We start from the raw sequence: 22,512 nt of genomic DNA, 5'->3' as shown, positions 1-22,512 counted from the left end.
CTTGTCCCATCGCTACAACTCCCGTACAGACTCAGGAGAGGCGAAGGTTGAGAGCCAAACCCTCATGATGCTGGGCCAATTGTGCGCCGCCTCATGGGTCTCCCAGTCAGCTGTGACGTGGCCTGGGATCAAACCCGGGTCTGTAGTGATGCTTCAAGCACTGAGATGCAGTGCCTTAGACTGCTGCACCACTCGGGAGGCCCCTGCAAATTGATTTTAACTAACAACTGGTCCCCCAAAAAATGCGGTCCTCTGTTGAATTTCAAAATCCCGATGTGGTCCTCGAGCCAAAAAGTTTGCCCACCCCTGATCTATCCAGTTGGTGAATGCAAAATTCAGTGTGGCTTAAACCAGTCTAGCATAGACAGGATGTGGCCAATGAATTACTGAGGTGTGTTTTGCATTATACAGTATATACTGATAAAGTACATAATCTACCTATTTTATTTCTATGTTGCAATGCAACACACAGTGTCATGTTCTGACCATAGTTATTTTGTGTTTTCCTTGTTTTAGTGTTGGTCAGGAAGTGAGCTGGGTGGGCATTCTATGTTGTGTGTCTAGTTAGTCTATTTCTATGTTTGGCCTGATATGGGTCTCAATCAGAGGCAGGTGTTAGTCATTGTCTCTGATTGGGAACCATATTTAGGTAGCCTGTTTTGTGTTGGGTTTTGTGGGTGGTTGTTTCCTGTCTTTGTGTCTATGCACCAGATAGGACTGTTTTGGTTTTTGCATCATTTTGTTCATGTTAAGTTTCTCTTATTAAAGAACCAAGAACTCTAACCATGCTGCATTTTCGTCCTCCTCTCCTTCCCAGGAAGAAAACCTTTACACACAGCAAGGCTACTACTGTGTATTCCTGAACCAACATTGAAGGCCGGCAGGCCTCTGTCTAGTCCAGGTAAAGGCAGGCAAGGACTCGGCAGAGGCTGCCTGCTTGGCTTAACAGTTTGGATAAGGCAGTGATTTGAGTAGTCTAGTTCTATGTGCTTTAGCCATTCCTTGTTCGTTATGACAATTATCAGGGTGGATTACAAGTTAGTTTTCTGGTTCAAATCCCCTGGCAGATTGGGTAAAGAATCTGTTGATGTGCCCTTGAGCAAGGCACTAAACCCTAATTGCTCCTGTAAGTCGCTCTGTATAAGACCGTCTTCTAAAATGGAAATTTCTGCAATGATTGTGTATGTATTATATGGTTCCATCTGTAAAAACGCATTGGTTTGAATGGTGTCGGCTATATTTATCTTGTATTCTTTTGAACTTAACATGATTTGGGGTATTTAGAGTACTATATAGGTAGAGACCATTGAACTGAACAAGACTAAATGTCAATAACTAAATGCAGATGGAACCGTTTAAACTCAAACTTTCAAATGTAAACGTAAAAATGTTGGTTAAAAGTGCCTACATCTCATCTAAAATCAGATTGCGTGACCAAGCAGAACTCTGAGATTACCATTATCTCTGAAATGATGTTATTACAATGTTACCATGTTATTACAATGCTATAATGATTTCTCATTATCGCATAAGTGTTTAAATGATTATTCAACTGAAGGAAATAGCAAAATGGGGATACCATATTTAAGTGCAATGCCTGTTATTCCTCGGTATTAATACACAAAAGCTACAGATGGGGTGTAACATTGGGTTACCATGAATGCCTACAGTAGAAAGCGGTCGACCGTGTGTGTAAGCGTCATCCTGTTGTAATAGTAAAGCCATAATGCAGCTGAGGTAACTGAGATGGTAATGAGATAACGAAGCACGGTTAGTATGTCCATAAAGAGGATAACACTCCCACTTTAAATAAAACATCACTTTTTCTGTGGTGACTTTCCATACAATAGGTCATGTGACATCTAGTGATATACAGGCACAAAACACATCTCTGTCACGCAACTTTCAAAGACATGGTAGACCTTTCAGAGCTACAGTATAGGCCTAAGATCCAGGCTGACTACATGGTAGACCTTTCAGAGCTACAGTATAGGCCTAAATCCAGGCTGACTACATGCCAGATCTCACATCTGCATAGGTGTTTAACATACAGTGGGGAGAACAAGTATTTGATACACTGCCGATTTTGCAGGTTTTCCTACTTACAAAGCATGTAGAGGTCTGTAATTTTTATCATAGGTACACTTCAACTGTGAGAGACGGAATCTAAAACAAAAATCCAGAAAATCACGTATGATTTTCAAGTAATTCATTTGCATTTTATTGCATGACATAAGTATTTGATCACCTACCAACCAGTAAGAATTCCAGCTCTCACAGACCTGTTAGTTTTTCTTTAAGAAGCCCTCCTGTTCTCCACTCATTACCTGTATTAACTGCATCTGTTTGAACTCGTTACCTGTATAAAAGACACCTGTCCACACACTCAAACAGACTCCAAACTCTCCACAATGACCAAGACCAGAGTGGACATCAGGGATACAATTGTAGACCTGCACAAGGCTGGGATGGGCTACAGGACAATAGGCAAGCAGCTTGGTGAGAAGGCAACAACTATTGGTGCATTTTTTTGAAAATGGAAGAAGTTCAAGATGACGGTCAATCAGCCTCGGTCTGGGGCTCCATGCAAGATCTCACCTTGTGGGGCATCAATGATCACGAGGAAGGTGAGGGATCAGCCCAAAACTACACGGCAGGACCTGGTCAATGACCTGAAGAGAGCTGGGATCACAGTCTCAAAGAAAACCATTAGTAACACACTACGCCGTCATGGATTAAAATCCTGCAACGCACGCAAGGTCCTCCTGCTCAAGCCAGCGCATGTCCAGTCCCATCTGAAGTTTGCCAATGACCATCTGGATGATCCAGAGGAGGAATGGGAGAAGGTCATGTGGTCTGATGAGACAAAAATAGAGCTTTTTGGTCTAAACTCCCCTCACCGTGTTTGGAGGAAGAAGGATGAGTACAACCCCAAGAACACCACCCAAACCGTGAAGCATGGAGGTGGAAACATCATTCTTTGGGGATGCTTTTCTGCAAAGGGGACAGGACGACTGCACCGTATTGAGGGGAGGATGGATGGGGCCATGTATCGCCAGATCTTGGCCAACAACCTCCTTCCCTCAGTAAGAGCATTGAAGATGGGTCGTGGCTGGGTCTTCCAGCATGACAACGACCCGAAACACACAGCCAGGGCAACTAAGGAGTGGCTCCGTAAGAAGCATCTCAAGGTCCTGGAGTGGCCTAGCCAGTCTCCAGACCTGAACCCAATAGAAAATCTTTGGAGGGAGCTGAAAGTCCGTATTGCCCAGCGACAGCCCCGAAACCTGAAGGATCTGGAGAAGGTCTGTATGGAGGAGTGGGCCAAAATCCCTGCTGCAGTGTGTGCAAACCTGGTCAAGAACTACAGGAAACGTATGATATGATCTCTGTAATCGCAAACAAAGGTTTCTGTACCAAATATTTAGTTCTGCTTTTCTGATGTATCAAATACTTATGTCATGCAATAAAATGCAAATTAATTACTTAAAAATCATACAATGTGATTTTTGTCTTAGATTCCGTCTCTCACAGTTGAAGTGTACCTATGATAAGAATTACAGACCTCTACATGCTTTGTAAGTAGGAAACACTACCGATTTTGCAAGTTATCAAATACTTGTTCTCCCCACTGTATCACATAGCAATCTGATGCCCCAAGGACCATTTGATGACTTAACACACAACCATCGGTTGATGGGAAGGCAACATCCACAACGTAGTCGACCTTGGAACTCGACCTTCCACCTCTGAACCGTGTGATCCTTAAATCTTCCCATGGACAACACAGACTACAATCCATACCATGACCTTTGACTTGTGTTAGCACTGCAGAGAGCAACATGTCCCTATACAAACTGGTTGACTTATCAGAAACCTGTATCTGTACATATTACCTTCACTGACCTGTCATATACTGGACAGTATGTGTGTCTAAGACCCAAATCCGTGTTTGCAACTGCATCCATGACATTCTTCTTGTGTGATCATTAACGTTATGACCGATGGTCATTTAATGTGATTTTAGTGGGATTATTTGTGTCTGTGTGTATGAATGATTAAGACGTGTAGAGGAATGACATCTTCACTGCCCTTGACAGAGGTCTTAAGATAAGTTGGTTGATTCCCAGGAAGCCACCCCTCTAGAGAAACCTACCAAGGGCTCAATTCAATCCGTGATTTAAGTTTAAAGGTAATTTACGATTGAGCCGACATACGCAGTGTTTACCGTGAACGCAGTCTCTGCGAACGCGGGGAACAGTGCCTTTTCATTGACATTTCGCTACAGTGCTGAACTTCCGCAATACGGATTGAATCGAGCCCTTATATAGTCTTATATGTTGGCTGCATGGTCATTGGCTGCATGGAGATAAAGCAGTCAGAATGTCCTGAGAATGCCTCAAAATGGTCATACAAACTGTAGAAGAAGAGGAGTGTGTGTGTGTCTGTTCCAAAGGGCCAATAGCAAGGACATAGTGGGTATACTGGGCCACACAACCATCTATGTATACATTACAGTTCCCTGACAATAAACATATAATTTCTGGTTAATACAGGGGTGCAAATTTAAATCCCTGAAGGCTTTAACACCACATGTAACTGTACATGTATTTCATGTACCATGTGTTCCACTATAGGGCGGGCCGGTAGCCTAGCAATTAAGACCGTTGGGTCTGTAACCGAAAGGTTGCTGGTTCGAATCCCTGAGCCGACTACGTGAACAATCTGTGGATGTGCCTTTGAGCTCACTCTAATTGCTCTGGATAAGAGCACCTGCTAAAATGTAAATTATGCCAATGATTGTTTTTATATTAGGATAAATTATATTTATTAAAACACCCCTAAATAAAGCACTATCAAACGTTTATAGAGTGGATTTATAGATCTGTTTTAATTTACAAAAATACTGAATTAACCTCATGATAGACATTGAAATTAAAACACAGGAACACTACTGGTTGGCCTCATTCACAACATTACAGTACGCTTAGCTACACATGATTAAACTTGTGTCAATTCTCTCCGCGGAGGTTCACGTGTGTTTGTGTGCATGTGAGTTTGTGCATGTCTGGTCAATATTGCGGAGAACCCTACTCAAAATGCTCTTCAGAGTCTGCTAGCCTACCCTTATATTTTTTCAAGACTTCTCTGTTTGTTAGTATCTGTAAAGGTTTAGCACTGTAGTCTGTCTGTACTGCTAGTCTTTCATGGAGCAGGCGGTCCGGTCCATCTGTAGAGTTGATTGTCTGTCTTTAATGAAATCTTTCTCAGGTGTCCAGTAAAATGAAGTCACTGAGTCAAAGTGGAATATTCAAAATGGCCACTCCATTCTTTTCCATTAAATGTTTTCTTAGCTCTTTAAAAATATCAGAATAAAATAATCTGTCAACATCAATGATAACAAAAATAGACCAATACCTAAGTACAGAATATATCAGAATTAGAGCGATAAAAGAGTTGATTTTTGCACCAGGCAAGGATCTGACAGGCACTGAACCAGATTACCCATAGGCTCTTAAATGTATACCTCCGCTGTTGCATGATGTTGAATAGAAAAAACCACACGCTAAAACTAACATAATAAAACTAAAATAATAACAATGACACATGATATAAACAATTATCACAGATATAAAATACATTTTGGAATCACAGTTGTTAAAATTAAAAAACACAGACAGTATTTAGTGTATTTGACATAGAACATGAAATGAATTGATATTAATTTGATGTTTTTGACGATCAAAAAATCCAGCTTTGGTGTGTTTTCAGTAAGACAAGGCAAATTCAAAAGGTGTCAAAAAAGAAATGCAAACTGACACAAGCAATATTGATGATGAATCTGCCACAGTACACTACGAGTACTTTAAAATGACCGCCACTCTCTCACTCATGAAGTGTGCAGGGAGTGTGTGGAGGAAGAGGAGGAAGATGAAAAAGAAGAGGAGGGGGAAGAAAAAGAGGAATCCTTATTATTGTCAAGTGTGTAAATAAAAAAGAACGAGGGGATGAAAAGAGGTGTGTATCTGTGAGGATGTCAGGTTGGATATGTCTTCTACAGTAAGCAGCATCGAAAGGAGGCACACTAACATGTAATGACCAGATATAGTTCTATAATCTCCCCTCTCCACTCAACGTTTATCTCCTCCTCCTTCCCACCTCCTCCCACCCCCTCCCACCTCCATCTCCTCCGTTTCTCTATTTGGCACAGCATTCGTGATTGAAACAAAGCTACAATCAGACTTCTGAACACATTAAAATAACAGTGTGTGTCACTGAATGTTTCCAAGTCTGTGAGTGTGTGGGTGTTAACTCCCCTCTGCCATAGTGATATACCTGAAACTTTGACTACCTCAACGAGAGTGTGTTTCTCTGAGTTTGTGTGTGTCTGTGTGTGTATGGTGAGGCGTTGGGTGTTGGGGGGTTAGTCAAGGTGTGTGTTCAGCAGTCTGCAGACTTTTGTGTCTCGCCGTCCTCCTGCGAGAGAGGAGCCCGCGACTCCTTCAGCTGCTCGCACTCCTCCCCGCTCCCTGCCTCCTCGCCTCCCTTCGTCTCCCCTGGATACACCACCACACAGAACTTCTGGCCCAGGTAGGTCATCTTGGCTGGTGAGAGAGAAGGGGAGAGGTTAGGATACCAGTCTAGAGTACAACGCCCAGTAGATACAGAGAGAAGCCAAGGAAGTTAATACAGTGTAAGGAGTCATAAGGGAAAAGAGCCACGAGTCAGAAGAAGAATCCGTGTTAGTAGTGATATATTGTGAATCAACATTCATAATGTCACGTGACTAGAAAGCCAGTCATTTGAATAATAATAATAACAATGCTTTTGAAAGTTGAACGTCGCCACGAGCAGCACCGCAGATATTGAGATGAGCGAGATGCAAGACTTCGCTCTCACACAGTCGCACACAGCTTCACGCTGTACACAGAGTGGTAGCCAGGGCACCAAAACGGCGGAGAAGTTGAGCCTCGCACTTCAACGCTCTTAGTTGTTGTGGAACTTGACCCACTATAATGTTTACTTTCTGAAACTCCGTCATATTGCCGAGTCTACCTTTAAGGAAGTTCCAGGCCATCCTTGTCAATACGAAGTTATTCTTAACGGACTTGCCTGCTAAAATAAAGGTTAAATAAATAAATCAAGTTGAAGGAATTAGAACGAGACTGCCGTACCAACGAAGGTGTTGAAGCACGCGGGCTTGTTGTCCCAGTAGACACCCAGGAAGTAGACAGGTACTCCAGTCAACATGATAGCCATACCGAGGCCACACACCACGGGCTCAGAGTACAGGGAGAAGATGAGCAGGAAGGCCCAGAACAACAGATAGATCACAGGCCATGCCAGACTGATCTGTAGGAGGGAGAGAGACAGATGGTGGAGTCAGTCATTGTGCAAACCACAATAAGAATGCATATACTAGGCCCTCGAATACCTAGGGTCAGATTGACTAAACACTGAGAACATAACAAAAAGGTCAAATAAAAACGTGGGAGAAAGTCTAGCCTCTGTAGAACTTAATAGAACCCAATGTCAGGAATGGGTCTCCTAGGAAACTCACCCTGATTGGTCGGTGCATGTCGGGTTGCTTGATGCGCAGCACAATCTGCCCGGCAACAGTGACCCCGTAGAAGAGGTAGTTGATAAAGCCCACGTAGTTGATGAGGGTGTACATGTCACTGGTGCACAGCATCAGCAGGGTGGACAGACACTGGGGCAGGGAGGGAGAGACGGATAGAGAGAGAGAGAGGTTAGAGGGTATCAGATTGCTTGCTAGAAGCTTCTCACTGGGCACAGACGTCAGTTTAACGTCTATTGAACTTTATATTTGTGGTGTGGACAGAGAAATTGGTAAACAGTCTGAGATAGAGAAGGACGGAGTTGGTACTCACAGTGAAGAGCAGAGCAGGGATGGGGGTGCAGCGCTTCACATGGATCATAGCCAGAAGACTGGGGAGGTGGCCCTCTCTGGCTCCAGCAAAGAACAACCTGTTAGAGAGAAAGAGAGAGAGAGAGAGAGAGATAATCAGAATGAACACCAATTTAATCTGCAACACAAACTTGTTAAAGGAGAGATCAGCAGATAAACCCTGGTTGTTAAATGAGAGATCAGCAGATAAACCCTGCTTGTTAAAGAAAAGATCAGCAGATAAACCCTGGTTGTTAAAGGAGAGATCAGCAGATAAACCCTGCTTGTTAAAGGAGAGATCAGCAGATAAACCCTGGTTGTTAAAGGAGAGATCAGCAGATAAACCCTGGTTGTTAAAGAAGAGATCAGCAGATAAACCCTGGTTGTTAAAGAAGAGATCAGCAGATAAACCCTGGTTATTAAAGAAGAGATCAGCAGATAAACCCTGCTTGTTAAAGGAGAGATCAGTAGATAAACCCTGGTTGTTAAAGGAGAGATCAGCAGATAAACCCTGGTTGTTAAAGAAAAGATCAGCAGATAAACCCTGGTTGTTAAAGGAGAGATCAGTAGATAAACCCTGGTTGTTAAAGGAGAGATCAGCAGATAAACCCTGGTTGTTAAACTAGAGATCAGCAGATAAACACTGGTTGTTAAAGGAGAGATCAGCAGATAAACCCTGGTTGTTAAAGGAGAGATCAGCAGATAAACCCTGGTTGTTAAAGGAGAGATCAGCAGATAAACCCTGGTTGTTAAAGGAGAGATCAGCAGATAAACCCTGGTTGTTAAAGGAGAGATCAGCAGATAAACCCAGGTTGTTAAAGGGATGTTGACACTGACCGTGAGGAGGTGAAGAGGGATCCGTTAACACCTCCAAAGGTGGACAGAGCTACAGAAATGGGCATGATCCATGACATCACTCCCAGCAGCTTCTCACCAAAAGTCTGGAGGGAGGGAGGGAGGGGAGAGAGAGGGAGGGAGGGAGAAAGGGAGGGAGGGGAGAGAGGGGGAGGGGAGAGAGGGAGGGAGGGAGAGAGAGAGAGGGAGGGGAGAGAGAGGGGGGGGGGGAAGAGATGGTTAAACACACACTCAGACATTCAATGAACTGATGCATAGCTACATAAATATCACAAACATGTTTATATACTAAAATTGAAAAAAGAGTGGAAGATTGATAATTATTGATTGTGTTACTGTGATGCTACTACAGGCTTCAATACTCAGTTTAATTTGAAGCGCATGAACTCTTAGTGACCAGAAGGGGCCACCAGATGCCTTTTGCAATACTGACTATGAATAAACCCAGAGCACCTCGGTATTCTTTCTGATAGGGTGGTGGGTGGAGCTACTCACCACGGCAACAGCGTTGGAGGCCAGCAGCTCCTGAGGACTCATGGCAGTGACGTAGGCGATGTTAGCGAATACGTAGACGAACGTCACCAAGGGGATGGAGATGAAGATGGCGCGAGGAAGATTCCTAGAATAGAGAGAGGAATGGAGGGATGGGGAGAAATAAGTAAAATATATAGTATCTTTACCACTACCTACATGACAACATATTATATATTATCTTTACCACTACCTACATGACAACATATTATATATTATCTTTACCACTACCTACATGACAACATATTATATATTATCTTTACCACTACCTACATGTACAAATGTCCTCGACTAACCTGACTCGGTACCAGGTATATAGCCTCATTATTGTTATGTCATTTTATTGTGTTACTTTTTATAGCATTTTTTTACCTTAGTCTATTTAGTAAATATTTTCTTAACTTTATTTATTGAACTGCATTGTTGGTTAAGGGCTTGTCAGTCAGCATTTCACAGTAAAGTCTGCATTGTTGGTTAAGGGCTTGTAAGTCAGCATTTCACGGTAAAGTCTACATTGTTGGTTAAGGGCTTGTCAGTCAGCATTTCACAGTAAAGTCTGCATTGTTGGTTAAGGGCTTGTAAGTCAGCATTTCACGGTAAAGTCTGCATTGTTGGTTAAGGGCTTGTAAGTCAGCATTTCACAGTAAAGTCTACATTGTTGGTTAAGGGCTTGTAAGTCAGCATTTCACGGTAAAGTCTACATTGTTGGTTAAGGGCTTGTCAGTCAGCATTTCACAGTAAAGTCTACATTGTTGGTTAAGGGCTTGTAAGTCAGCATTTCACGGTAAAGTCTACATTGTTGGTTAAGGGCTTGTCAGTCAGCATTTCACGGTAAAGTCTACATTGTTGGTTAAGGGCTTGTCAGTCAGCATTTCACGGTAAAGTCTACATTGTTGGTTAAGGGCCCATAAGTAAGTATTTCACGGTAAGGTAACCTGTTCGGCACATGTGACAAATACAATTTGATTTGATTTAGTGCATAACTTTTGACCAGAGCCCTATGTGCCCTATAAAACACTGCGCTATAAAGGGAACAGTGTGCCATTTGGGAGGCAAGCGTGTACTAATTGATATGTGTTACACGTAGCGGTCGACAAGATCCTCAATGACGTAGTGACAGAGCCCTATGTGCCCTGGTCCAAAGTAGTGCACTACAAAGAGAACAGGGCGCCATTTGGGAGGCACTACTAATGGTAGTGTCTTACACATAGGGGTCGACCAGCTCCTCAGTGACGTAGTTGAGGAAGTTCCATCCCCCGTAGGCGAAGGAGCCTTGTAGAAAGGCCAGGGCTATCAGTCCCACGTCGTACGCCTGGAAGGGCTCGAAGGCATTCGCTGGCTCCAGCCAATAGTACTCTCCTGGAGGAGAAGAGGAACAGAGGCTTTAGAATTACGATTATGTAGGGTTGGGAGGAAATGTTCATCTGTTTGAAGTTGGTCAACTGCTGTTACAGCAACGCAGATCAAATAACAAACTGCCAGGTCACACATGGAGTAACAATGAGGAGGTGTGTAACAGCAGACAGGCAGGCAGGCAGGCAGGCAGACAGACAGACAGACAGACAGACAGACAGACAGACAGACAGACAGACAGACAGACAGACAGACAGACAGACAGACAGACAGACAGACAGACAGACAGACAGACAGACATACAGACAGGCAGGCAGGCAGGCAGGCAGGCAGGCAGGCAGGCAGGCAGGTAGACAGACAGACAGACAGACAGACAGACAGACAGACAGACAGACAGATTTCGTTGGCATGCCAATATGAACATGACATGGCCCTCTCTCCTCTCTCTCTCTCCCTTCCATCTCTCTCTGGTGGGTGACTCTCCCATACTCTCTCACCCATTATGTTCTAACACCAACACTCAGAATCCTCCTCTCCTCTCCTCTCCTCTCCTCTCCTCTCCTCTCCTCTCCTCTCTGTGTCCACACCCCTATTGTCTCTATCCGTCTCTCTCATAACTGAGCCTCACGACTGTTATGATAACTAAACCACAGAGACACGCTGGGATGGAAACTACATTAAAACCCTATTAGCTCTGTGAGTTTTACCAGAGGGAGGCTATGGCAACGTCTCAAATGGCACCCCTATTCCCTATGTAGCGTACTACTTTTGACCAGGGTCCATTGGGCTCTGACTAAAAGTAGTGTACTATATAGGGAATAAGGTGCCATTTGGGCCCCAGACTTTGTGTCCCCAGTGACCCAGTGATGGGATGTGACTCTATGTCTCTGGATCGAGAGAGAGATTAGAAAGATGCAGCGGCACAGATTGTGTAGGGACACACACACGTATTGGCACACACACACACACACACACACACACACACACACACACACACACACACACGCACGCACACACACACACACACACGGAACCTAGTCCTACCCTTGCAGATCTGCACAATGCCCATGATAATGATGAGAGCCAGGGCCAGCAGCTTGCCGGCTGTGAAGATGTCCTGGACTCTGGTGGCCCATCGCACACTGGAGCAGTTCACCCACGTCAACAACACTGTGAGAGACAGAGAGAGTGTTATTATCGATTAAATATGAGTTATTTTACGTTTCAAGTTGATGCCATGATGCTTCTGTACTGCGTGCGTCTGAGTGATGGAAGCGAGGAGAACAGGCCGTGGCTCAGCTGCCTGAGGTCCCTGATAATCTTCTTGGCCTTCCTGAGACACCTGGTGTTGTAGGTGTCCTGGAGGGCAGGCAGTAAGCACCCAGGGGTGCGTTGGGTTGTGCGTACCACCCGCCGTAGTGCCTTGCGGTTCGCGGCGGTGGAGTTGTCGTACCAGGTGTTTTTACTGTGACACTATAAGATAGAGACTTATAAAGCCACGAAAGCTTGTGGAATTCAATTGCGAGAAACATTACAGAGATCAACACAATACAATTCACACTGGGCGTTGTGTTCCATCCATTTATGTCCTGCTACATCAGGCTACTGAGAATAACAGAGGAATACAATGGTGATTCCCAGTACAATAAACATTACTGCAGACTGGAGGAATTCTCACCATACAATTCTCACCAAGTCAGTATAGAATTGTTGCTAACAATGCACAAAGGGAGACGCACAGTGCACAGCTACACTATATTCCCCCTCTGCTCTGTTCTTGCCTTTGAAGGCTTTATAACAGCAACCAGTGAGAGCATTGGACACATACAGCAGGTAGTGGTGATGGCACTATAAATAACGACGTAAGGAGAGAGGGATAGAGGGAGAAAGAGACTGAGAAACAGATAGATATAGCGGTATGAGGTGGATGGGCAAATAGAAAGAGGGCGAAGAAGGTGTGTGTGTGTGTGTGGGGGGGTTTGTGTGTGTGTGCGTGTCTGTGTGTGTGTGTGTGGGGGGGGGGGTTGTGTGTGTGTGTGTCTGTGTGTGTGTGTGTGTGTGTGCGTGTCTGTGTGTGTGTGGGTGTGTGTGTGTGTGTGTGTGGGGGGGGTTTGTGTGTGTGTGGGTGTGTGTGTGTGTGTGTGTGTGGGGGGGGGGGTTTGTGTGTGTGTGCGTGCCTGTGTGTGTGTGTGGGTGTGCGTGTCTGTGTGTGTGTGGGTGTGGTGGAGGTTACAGTAACACACATTGTGCTGCAACTGGCATGACGTGTCATAAGAGGTGAAAGGCATGTACTATCACAATGAACTATGACCCCTCTCTCCTTGCCTATCAACTTCTCTGATACAATGACAACGACCACACCCCAACAGACACTGACCGGGCGTTCAGCCTGTCTGTTCTGCAATCTGTCGCACCTTCAAGTTTGGGTAAAAATCTGCCGTTCTGCCCCTGAGCAAGGCAGTTAACCCACTATTCCCCAGGCGCTGAAGACGTGGGTATTGATTAAGGCAGCCCCCCGCACCTCTCTGATTCAGAGGGGCTGGGTTAAATGCGGAAGACACATTTCAGTTGAAATGATTCAGTTGTACAACTGACTAGGTATCTCCCTTTTCTCTCCCTCTTAATACAGCACCACTGTACATTACATCAGGGCTAATGAAAGGGCCTGCGATAGACCAACGTCCTGTCCAGGGTGTGTATATCAAGCTGCCTCACGCTGCCTTGGCTACTTACTTACTAGGTTAATGCTAAACACGATGGTATTAAATTCTAGAGTGTAGTGAGGGTGGCAGGTAGCCTCGCGGTTAGTTGGGCTAGTAAAAAAAAGGTTGCTAGTTCGAATCCCCCAGCCGACAAAGTGAAACACATGTCAATGTGCCCTTGAGCAAGGCACTTAAAGGAATAATCCAGTCAAAACCAATCTTTTGGTATTTTGTTCATTAGTCCGCTGTTGATACAGTCCCAAAATGTTATGCATGTCAGAAATCAAGTATTCAAGATAAAGCATTATCAAAAAGACAATTGTCACTTGTCACATCACCATGATGATGCAGAAGTATGTATTATTATTGGTGCAGATAGAAGTATGTATTATTATTGGTGCAGACAGAAGTATGTATTATTATTGGTGCAGATAGAAGTATGTATTATTATTGGTGCAGATAGAAGTATGTATTATTATTGGTGCAGATAGAAGTATGTATTATTATTGGTGCAGATAGAAGTATGTATTATTATTGGTGCAGATAGAAGTATGTATTATTATTGGTGCAGATAGAAGTATGTATTATTATTGGTGCAGACAGAAGTATGTATTATTATTGGTGCAGATAGAAGTATGTATTATTATTGGTGCAGATAGAAGTATGTATTATTATTGGTGCAGATAGAAGTATGTATTATTATTGGTGCAGATAGAAGTATGTATTATTATTGGTGCAGATAGAAGTATGTATTATTATTGGTGCAGATAGAAGTATGTATTATTATTGGTGCAGATAGAAGTATGTATTATTATTGGTGCAGATAGAAGTATGTATTATTATTGGTGCAGACAGAAGTATGTATTATTATTGGTGCAGATAGAAGTATGTATTATTATTGGTGCAGATAGAAGTATGTATTATTATTGGTGCAGATAGAAGTATGTATTATTATTGGTGCAGATAGAAGTATGTATTATTATTGGTGCAGATAGAAGTATGTATTATTATTGGTGCAGACAGAAGTATGTATTATTATTGGTGCAGATAGAAGTATGTATTATTATTGGTGCAGACAGAAGTATGTATTATTATTGGTGCAGATAGAAGTATGTATTATTATTGGTGCAGATAGAAGTATGTATTATTATTGGTGCAGATAGAAGTATGTATTATTATTGGTGCAGATAGAAGTATGTATTATTATTGGTGCAGACAGAAGTATGTATTATTATTGGTGCAGATAGAAGTATGTATTATTATTGGTGCAGATAGAAGTATGTATTATTATTGGTGCAGACAGAAGTATGTATTATTATTGGTGCAGACAGAAGTATGTATTATTATTGGTGCAGATAGAAGTATGTATTATTATTGGTGCAGATAGAAGTATGTATTATTATTGGTGCAGACAGAAGTATGTATTATTATTGGTGCAGACAGAAGTATGTATTATTATTGGTACAGATAGAAGTATGTATTATTATTGGTGCAGATAGAAGTATGTATTATTATTGGTGCAGATAGAAGTATGTATTATTATTGGTGCAGATAGAAGTATGTATTATTATTGGTGCAGATAGAAGTATGTATTATTATTGGTGCAGATAGAAGTATGTATTATTATTGGTGCAGATAGAAGTATGTATTATTATTGGTGCAGATAGAAGTATGTATTATTATTGGTGCAGATAGAAGTATGTATTATTATTGGTGCAGACAGAAGTATGTATTATTATTGGTGCAGACAGAAGTATGTATTATTATTGGTGCAGATAGAAGTATGTATTATTATTGGTGCAGATAGAAGTATGTATTATTATTGGTGCAGATAGAAGTATGTATTATTATTGGTGCAGATAGAAGTATGTATTATTATTGGTGCAGATAGAAGTATGTATTATTATTGGTGCAGATAGAAGTATGTATTATTATTGGTGCAGATAGAAGTATGTATTATTATTGGTGCAGATAGAAGTATGTATTATTATTGGTGCAGACAGAAGTATGTATTATTATTGGTGCAGATAGAAGTATGTATTATTATTGGTGCAGACAGAAGTATGTATTATTATTGGTGCAGATAGAAGTATGTATTATTATTGGTGCAGATAGAAGTATGTATTATTATTGGTGCAGATAGAATTATCTATTATTATTGGTGCATATAGAAGTATGTATTATTATTGGTGCAGATAGAAGTATGTATTATTATTGGTGCAGATAGAAGTATGTATTATTATTGGTGCAGATAGAAGTATGTATTATTATTGGTGCAGATAGAAGTATGTATTATTATTGGTGCAGACAGAAGTATGTATTATTATTGGTGCAGATAGAAGTATGTATTATTATTGGTGCAGACAGAAGTATGTATTATTATTGGTGCAGACAGAAGTATGTATTATTATTGGTGCAGATAGAAGTATGTATTATTATTGGTGCAGATAGAAGTATGTATTATTATTGGTGCAGATAGAAGTATGTATTATTATTGGTACAGATAGAAGTATGTATTATTATTGGTGCAGATAGAAGTATGTATTATTATTGGTGCAGATATAAGTATGTATTATTATTGGTGCAGATAGAAGTATGTATTATTATTGGTGCAGATAGAAGTATGTATTATTATTGGTGCAGATAGAAGTATGTATTATTATTGGTGCAGATAGAAGTATGTATTATTATTGGTGCAGATAGAAGTATGTATTATTATTGGTGCAGATAGAAGTATGTATTATTATTGGTGCAGATAGAAGTATGTATTATTATTGGTGCAGATAGAAGTATGTATTATTATTGGTGCAGATAGAAGTATGTATTATTATTGGTGCAGACAGAAGTATGTATTATTATTGGTGCAGATAGAAGTATGTATTATTATTGGTGCAGATAGAAGTATGTATTATTATTGGTGCAGATAGAAGTATGTATTATTATTGTCACGCCCTGACCATAGTTTACTTTGTATTTTCTATGTTTTGGTTGGTCAGGGTGTGATCTGAGTGGGCATTCTATGTTACATGTCTAGTTTGTCCAGTTCTATGTTCGGCCTGATATGGTTCTCAATCAGAGGCAGGTGTTCGTCATTGTCTCTGATTGGGAACCATATTTAGGTAGCCTGGGTTTCACTGTGTGTTTTGTGGGTGATTGTTCCTGTCTATGTGTTTTTTCACCAGATAGGCTGTTTAGGTTTTCATTACGTTTATTATTTTGTAGTGTTTGTATTTTGATTCGTGTTTTACGTTTGTTTAATAAACATGGATCGCAATCTACACGCCGCATTTTGGTCCGATCCTTGTTCTACCTCTTCATTAGAAGAGGAGATAGAAGAAAGCCGTTACAGAATCACCCACCACCAACGGACCAAGCAGCGTGTCAACAGGCAGGAGCAGCGCGAGGAGAAGCGCAATAAGGATTTCTGGACATGGGAGGAAATCCTCGACGGGAGAGGACCCTGGGCTAAACCAGGGGAGTGTAGTCGCACCAAGGTGCAGCAGGAGAAGGAACAGAGGCAGCAGCAGCAGGAGCAGCTGCAGTGGGAGAGGCTGCACCACCTGGAGAAATGGACATGGGAGGAGGAACTGGACGGTAAAGGACCCTGGGCTCAGCCTGGAGAATATCGCCGCCCCAAGGAAGAACTGGAGGCGGCGAAAGCTGAGAGGCGCAGATATGAGGAGGCAGCACGACGTAGCGGATGGAAGCCTGAGAGGCAGCCCCAAAAATTTCTTGGGGGGGGGCTAACAGGGAGTATGGCTACGCCAGGTAGGAAACCTGGGCAGACTCCCTGTGCTTACCGGGGGGCTAGAGAGACCGGACAGGCACCGTGTTATGCAGTGGTGCGCACGGTGTCTCCAGTGCGGGTGCATAGCCCGGTGCGGTATATTCCAGCTCCGCGTGTCTGCCGGGCTAGATTGAGCGTCGAGCCTAATGCCATGAAGCCGGCTCTACGCAGCTGGTCCCCAGTGCGTCTCCTTGGGCCGGCTTACATGGCACCAGCCTTGCGCTCGGTGTCTCCGGTTCGCCTGCATAGCCCAGTGCGGGCTATTCCACCTCGCCGCACTGGCAGGGCGACCGTGAGCATTCAACCAGGTAAGGTTGGGCAGGCTCGGTGCTCAAGAGCTCCAGTGCGCCTGCACGGTCCGGTTTTTCCAGTACCACCTCCACACCCCAGCCCTCCGGTAGCAGCTCCCCGCACCAGGCTTCCTGTGCGTGTCCTTGGCCCAGTACCACCAGTGCCAGTACCACGCATCAGGCCTACAGTGCGCCTCGCCTGTCCAGCGCTGTCGGAGCCCTCCTCCTCTCCAGCGCTGTCGGAGTCTCCCGCCTGTTTAGCGCTGTTAGAGCCTTCCTTCTCTACAGCGCTGCCGGAGTCTCCCGCCTGTTCAGAACTGCCAGTTAACATAGAGCTGCCAGTTAGCATAGAGCTGCCAGTTAGCATAGAGCTGCCAGTTAGCATAGAGCTGCCAGTTAGCAAGGAGCTGCCAGTCTGCAAGGAGCTGCCAGTCTGCATGGAGCTGCCAGTCTGCATAGAGCTGCCAGTCTGCATGGAGCTGCCAGTCTGCAAGGAGCCGCCAGAGCTGCCTGTCTGCAGGATGCCGCCAAAGCTGCCAGTCTGCAAGGAGCCGCCAGAGCTGCCAGTCTGCAAGGAGCCGCCAGAGCTGCCAGTTAGCATGGAGCAGCCAGGGCCGCCAGTCAGCATGGAGCAGCCAGGGCCGCCAGTCAGCATGGAGCAGCCAGGGCCGCCAGTCAGCATGGAGCAGCCAGGGCCGCCAGTCAGCATGGAGCAGCCAGTCAGCATGGAGCAGCCAGTCAGCATGGAGCAGCCAGAGCAGCCAGTCAGCATGGAGCAGCCAGAGCAGCCAGTCAGCATGGAGCAGCCAGAGCTGCCAGTCAGCATGGAGCAGCCAGTCAGCATGGAGCAGCCAGAGCTACCAGTCATCATGGAGCAGCCAGTCAGCATGGAGCAGCCAGTTAGCATAGAGCTGCCAGTCAGCATGGAGCAGCCAGAGCTACCAGTCATCATGGAGCAGCCAGTCAGCATGGAGCAGCCAGAGCTGCCAGTCGACCAGACTCTTCCAGATCTGCCAGTCGTCCAGACTCTTCCAGATCTGCCAGTCGTCCAGACTCTTCCAGATCTGCCAGTCGACCAGACTCTTCCAGATCTGCCAGTCGACCAGACTCTTCCAGATCTGCCAGTCGACCAGACTCTTCCAGATCTGCCAGTCGTCCAGACTCTTCCAGATCTGCCAGTCGTCCAGACTCTTCCAGATCTGCCAGTCGTCCAGACTCTTCCAGATCTGCCAGTCGTCCAGACTCTTCCAGATCTGCCAGTCGTCCAGATTCTCCCAGATCTGCCAGTCGACCAGATTCTCCCAGATCCGCCAGTCGACCAGATTCTCCCAGATCCGCCAGTCGACCAGATTCTCCCAGATCCGCCAGTCGACCAGATTCTCCCAGATCCGCCAGTCGACCAGGATCTGCTGAAACCGCCAGCCAGCCAGGTTCTGGTAGTTTCTACTACCTGCCTGGGCTTCCTCTCAGTGCTGAGCTTCTTCTCAGTGCTGAGCTTCCTCTCAGTGCTGAACTACCCATCTGTCCCGAGTTACCTCTGTCCCGAGCTGTCCCTCTGTCCCATGTTATCATTGTGGTGGGTAACCTATTTAGGGACGTTTAGGAGGGGGATTAAAACTGTCATGGAGTGGGGTCCACGTCCAGCGCCAGAGCCGCCACCGCGGACAGATGCCCACCCAGACCCTCCCCTATAGGTTCAGGTTTTGCGGCCGGAGTCCGCACCTTGGGGGGGGGGGGTACTGTCACGCCCTGACCATAGTTTACTTTGTATTTTCTATGTTTTGGTTGGTCAGGGTGTGATCTGAGTGGGCATTCTATGTTACATGTCTAGTTTGTCCAGTTCTATGTTCGGCCTGATATGGTTCTCAATCAGAGGCAGGTGTTCGTCATTGTCTCTGATTGGGAACCATATTTAGGTAGCCTGGGTTTCACTGTGTGTTTTGTGGGTGATTGTTCCTGTCTATGTGTTTTTTCACCAGATAGGCTGTTTAGGTTTTCATTACGTTTATTATTTTGTAGTGTTTGTATTTTGATTCGTGTTTTACGTTTGTTTAATAAACATGGATCGCAATCTACACGCCGCATTTTGGTCCGATCCTTGTTCTACCTCTTCATTAGAAGAGGAGATAGAAGAAAGCCGTTACAATTATTGGTGCAGATAGAAGTATGTATTATTATTGGTGCAGATAGAAGTATGTATTATTATTGGTGCAGATAGAAGTATGTATTATTATTGGTGCAGATAGAAGTATGTATTATTATTGGTGCAGACAGAAGTATGTATTATTATTGGTGCAGATAGAAGTATGTATTATTATTGGTGCAGACAGAAGTATGTATTATTATTGGTGCAGACAGAAGTATGTATTATTATTGGTGCAGATAGAAGTATGTATTATTATTGGTGCAGACAGAAGTATGTATTATTATTGGTGCAGACAGAAGTATGTATTATTATTGGTGCAGATAGAAGTATGTATTATTATTGGTGCAGATAGAAGTATGTATTATTATTGGTGCAGATAGAAGTATGTATTATTATTGGTGCAGATAGAAGTATGTATTATTATTGGTGCAGATAGAAGTATGTATTATTATTGGTGCAGATAGAAGTATGTATTATTATTGGTGCAGATAGAAGTATGTATTATTATTGGTGCAGATAGAAGTATGTATTATTATTGGTGCAGATAGAAGTATGTATTATTATTGGTGCAGACAGAAGTATGTATTATTATTGGTGCAGATAGAAGTATGTATTATTATTGGTGCAGACAGAAGTATGTATTATTATTGGTGCAGATAGAAGTATGTATTATTATTGGTGCAGATAGAAGTATGTATTATTATTGGTGCAGATAGAATTATCTATTATTATTGGTGCAGATAGAAGTATGTATTATTATTGGTGCAGATAGAAGTATGTATTATTATTGGTGCAGATAGAAGTATGTATTATTATTGGTGCAGATAGAAGTATGTATTATTATTGGTGCAGATAGAAGTATGTATTATTATTGGTGCAGACAGAAGTATGTATGTATTATTGGTGCAGATAGAAGTATGTATTATTATTGGTGCAGACAGAAGTATGTATTATTATTGGTGCAGACAGAAGTATGTATTATTATTGGTGCAGATAGAAGTATGTATTATTATTGGTGCAGATAGAAGTATGTATTATTATTGGTGCAGATAGAAGTATGTATTATTATTGGTACAGATAGAAGTATGTATTATTATTGGTGCAGATAGAAGTATGTATTATTATTGGTGCAGATAGAAGTATGTATTATTATTGGTGCAGATAGAAGTATGTATTATTATTGGTGCAGATAGAAGTATGTATTATTATTGGTGCAGATAGAAGTATGTATTATTATTGGTGCAGATAGAAGTATGTATTATTATTGGTGCAGATAGAAGTATGTATTATTATTGGTGCAGATAGAAGTATGTATTATTATTGGTGCAGATAGAAGTATGTATTATTATTGGTGCAGATAGAAGTATGTATTATTATTGGTGCAGATAGAAGTATGTATTATTATTGGTGCAGACAGAAGTATGTATTATTATTGGTGCAGATAGAAGTATGTATTATTATTGGTGCAGATAGAAGTATGTATTATTATTGGTGCAGATAGAAGTATGTATTATTATTGGTGCAGATAGAAGTATGTATTATTATTGGTGCAGATAGAAGTATGTATTATTATTGGTGCAGATAGAAGTATGTATTATTATTGGTGCAGATAGAAGTATGTATTATTATTGGTGCAGACAGAAGTATGTATTATTATTGGTGCAGATAGAAGTATGTATTATTATTGGTGCAGACAGAAGTATGTATTATTATTGGTGCAGACAGAAGTATGTATTATTATTGGTGCAGATAGAAGTATGTATTATTATTGGTGCAGACAGAAGTATGTATTATTATTGGTGCAGACAGAAGTATGTATTATTATTGGTGCAGACAGAAGTATGTATTATTATTGGTGCAGATAGAGGCAGCAGTCGGACCTGAATAAGGTTTATAGGACCCTCTAAAGACCCTGTTGTTGCACACATGACATTACACACACATGACATTACACACACACACATCACATTACACACACATCACATTACACACACATCACATTACACACACATCATATCACATTACACACACATCACATTACACACACATCACATTACACACACATCACATTACACACACACACACATCACATTACACACACATTACATTAGAAATACCTCCGAGCTTATCTGTTCTGGTCAGTTTGCCAAGGAACAGAGACAGGCTACTCAGCCAGACAGAGACGGAGAGAGGAGGAGGAGAGGAAAAGGGGCTGGGGTGGGAGGGTTGTTCATAGTTTATAGTTGTAAAAGAGTGTATGGTGTTTAGCGGTTTGGGGAAAGGAAAGGGGGGAGTGCGAGGGAAGGGGTAGGGGGATGTATGGCCTGATCTGTGGATATGTTGTCAGCTGGTAACACACAGTTAGCTGGTCCCAGGTCTATGCTGTAGCTCCTCTACAATACAGAAGTTAACTAAAGTACATAAAGTGTAGATCTGGGATCAGGCTAACACAGACTGCGTCTACACTACATGGGAGTAGGAGCTGAGCAGTGTGTGTGTGTGTGTGTGTGTGTGTGTGTGTGTGTGTGTGTGTGTGTGTGTAATAAAGAACATACAGCACAGGTGACGCCAAGCAGCAAGTGTGTTTGCAATCATCTATAGTAACAATAACCTATGTAATGGAAGATATCTGTGAGATTTCTGAAATACGCCTGGCACTGCAGTTATATCCACTTTGCAGCACATAAAAAAAAATATATACATTTGACCTGTGCTGCAGTGCAGGGAACATTGTAAATCATCCCAACTGAATCTCATAGTCCCGTGAATAAAAACAACATGAATCCTACTCCCATTCCTATATCCTACTCCCATTCCTATATGTGGTCTGGCTGAGTAAGAGGAACATCCACTGGTTAACACCTGGGAAACAGTTTGTTACTGAGCACACACTGCAACACGCTGAGAAGCTCCATAACATGACTGTTCAACAACACGAC

At 43.0% G+C, this 22,512-nt stretch overlaps 1 protein-coding gene across 1 annotated transcript in view; it reads right to left on the bottom strand.

Moving 5' to 3' along the window:
- Positions 1-4,863: 4,863 nt before the first annotated feature.
- The window catches only part of LOC139416011 (large neutral amino acids transporter small subunit 2-like), a 29,733-nt gene continuing 12,084 nt past the window's right edge, over positions 4,864-22,512 (bottom strand). The window contains exons 4-11 of the mRNA XM_071164242.1: positions 11,693-11,818; positions 10,501-10,654; positions 9,260-9,383; positions 8,747-8,850; positions 7,893-7,989; positions 7,562-7,711; positions 7,176-7,353; positions 4,864-6,605 (exon numbers count right to left, since the gene is read on the bottom strand). Of these exons, the coding sequence (XP_071020343.1) occupies positions 6,442-6,605; positions 7,176-7,353; positions 7,562-7,711; positions 7,893-7,989; positions 8,747-8,850; positions 9,260-9,383; positions 10,501-10,654; positions 11,693-11,818 (1,097 nt within the window). The 3' untranslated portion in view covers positions 4,864-6,441. The remainder of the gene's footprint in view (positions 6,606-7,175; positions 7,354-7,561; positions 7,712-7,892; positions 7,990-8,746; positions 8,851-9,259; positions 9,384-10,500; positions 10,655-11,692; positions 11,819-22,512) is intronic.

Source organism: Oncorhynchus clarkii, chromosome 9 (genome assembly GCF_045791955.1).
Source record: "Oncorhynchus clarkii lewisi isolate Uvic-CL-2024 chromosome 9, UVic_Ocla_1.0, whole genome shotgun sequence".
NCBI lineage: Eukaryota > Metazoa > Chordata > Actinopteri > Salmoniformes > Salmonidae > Oncorhynchus > Oncorhynchus clarkii.
Note: the sequence above shows the minus strand (reverse complement) of the source record. Positions and strands in the feature narration are given on the sequence as shown.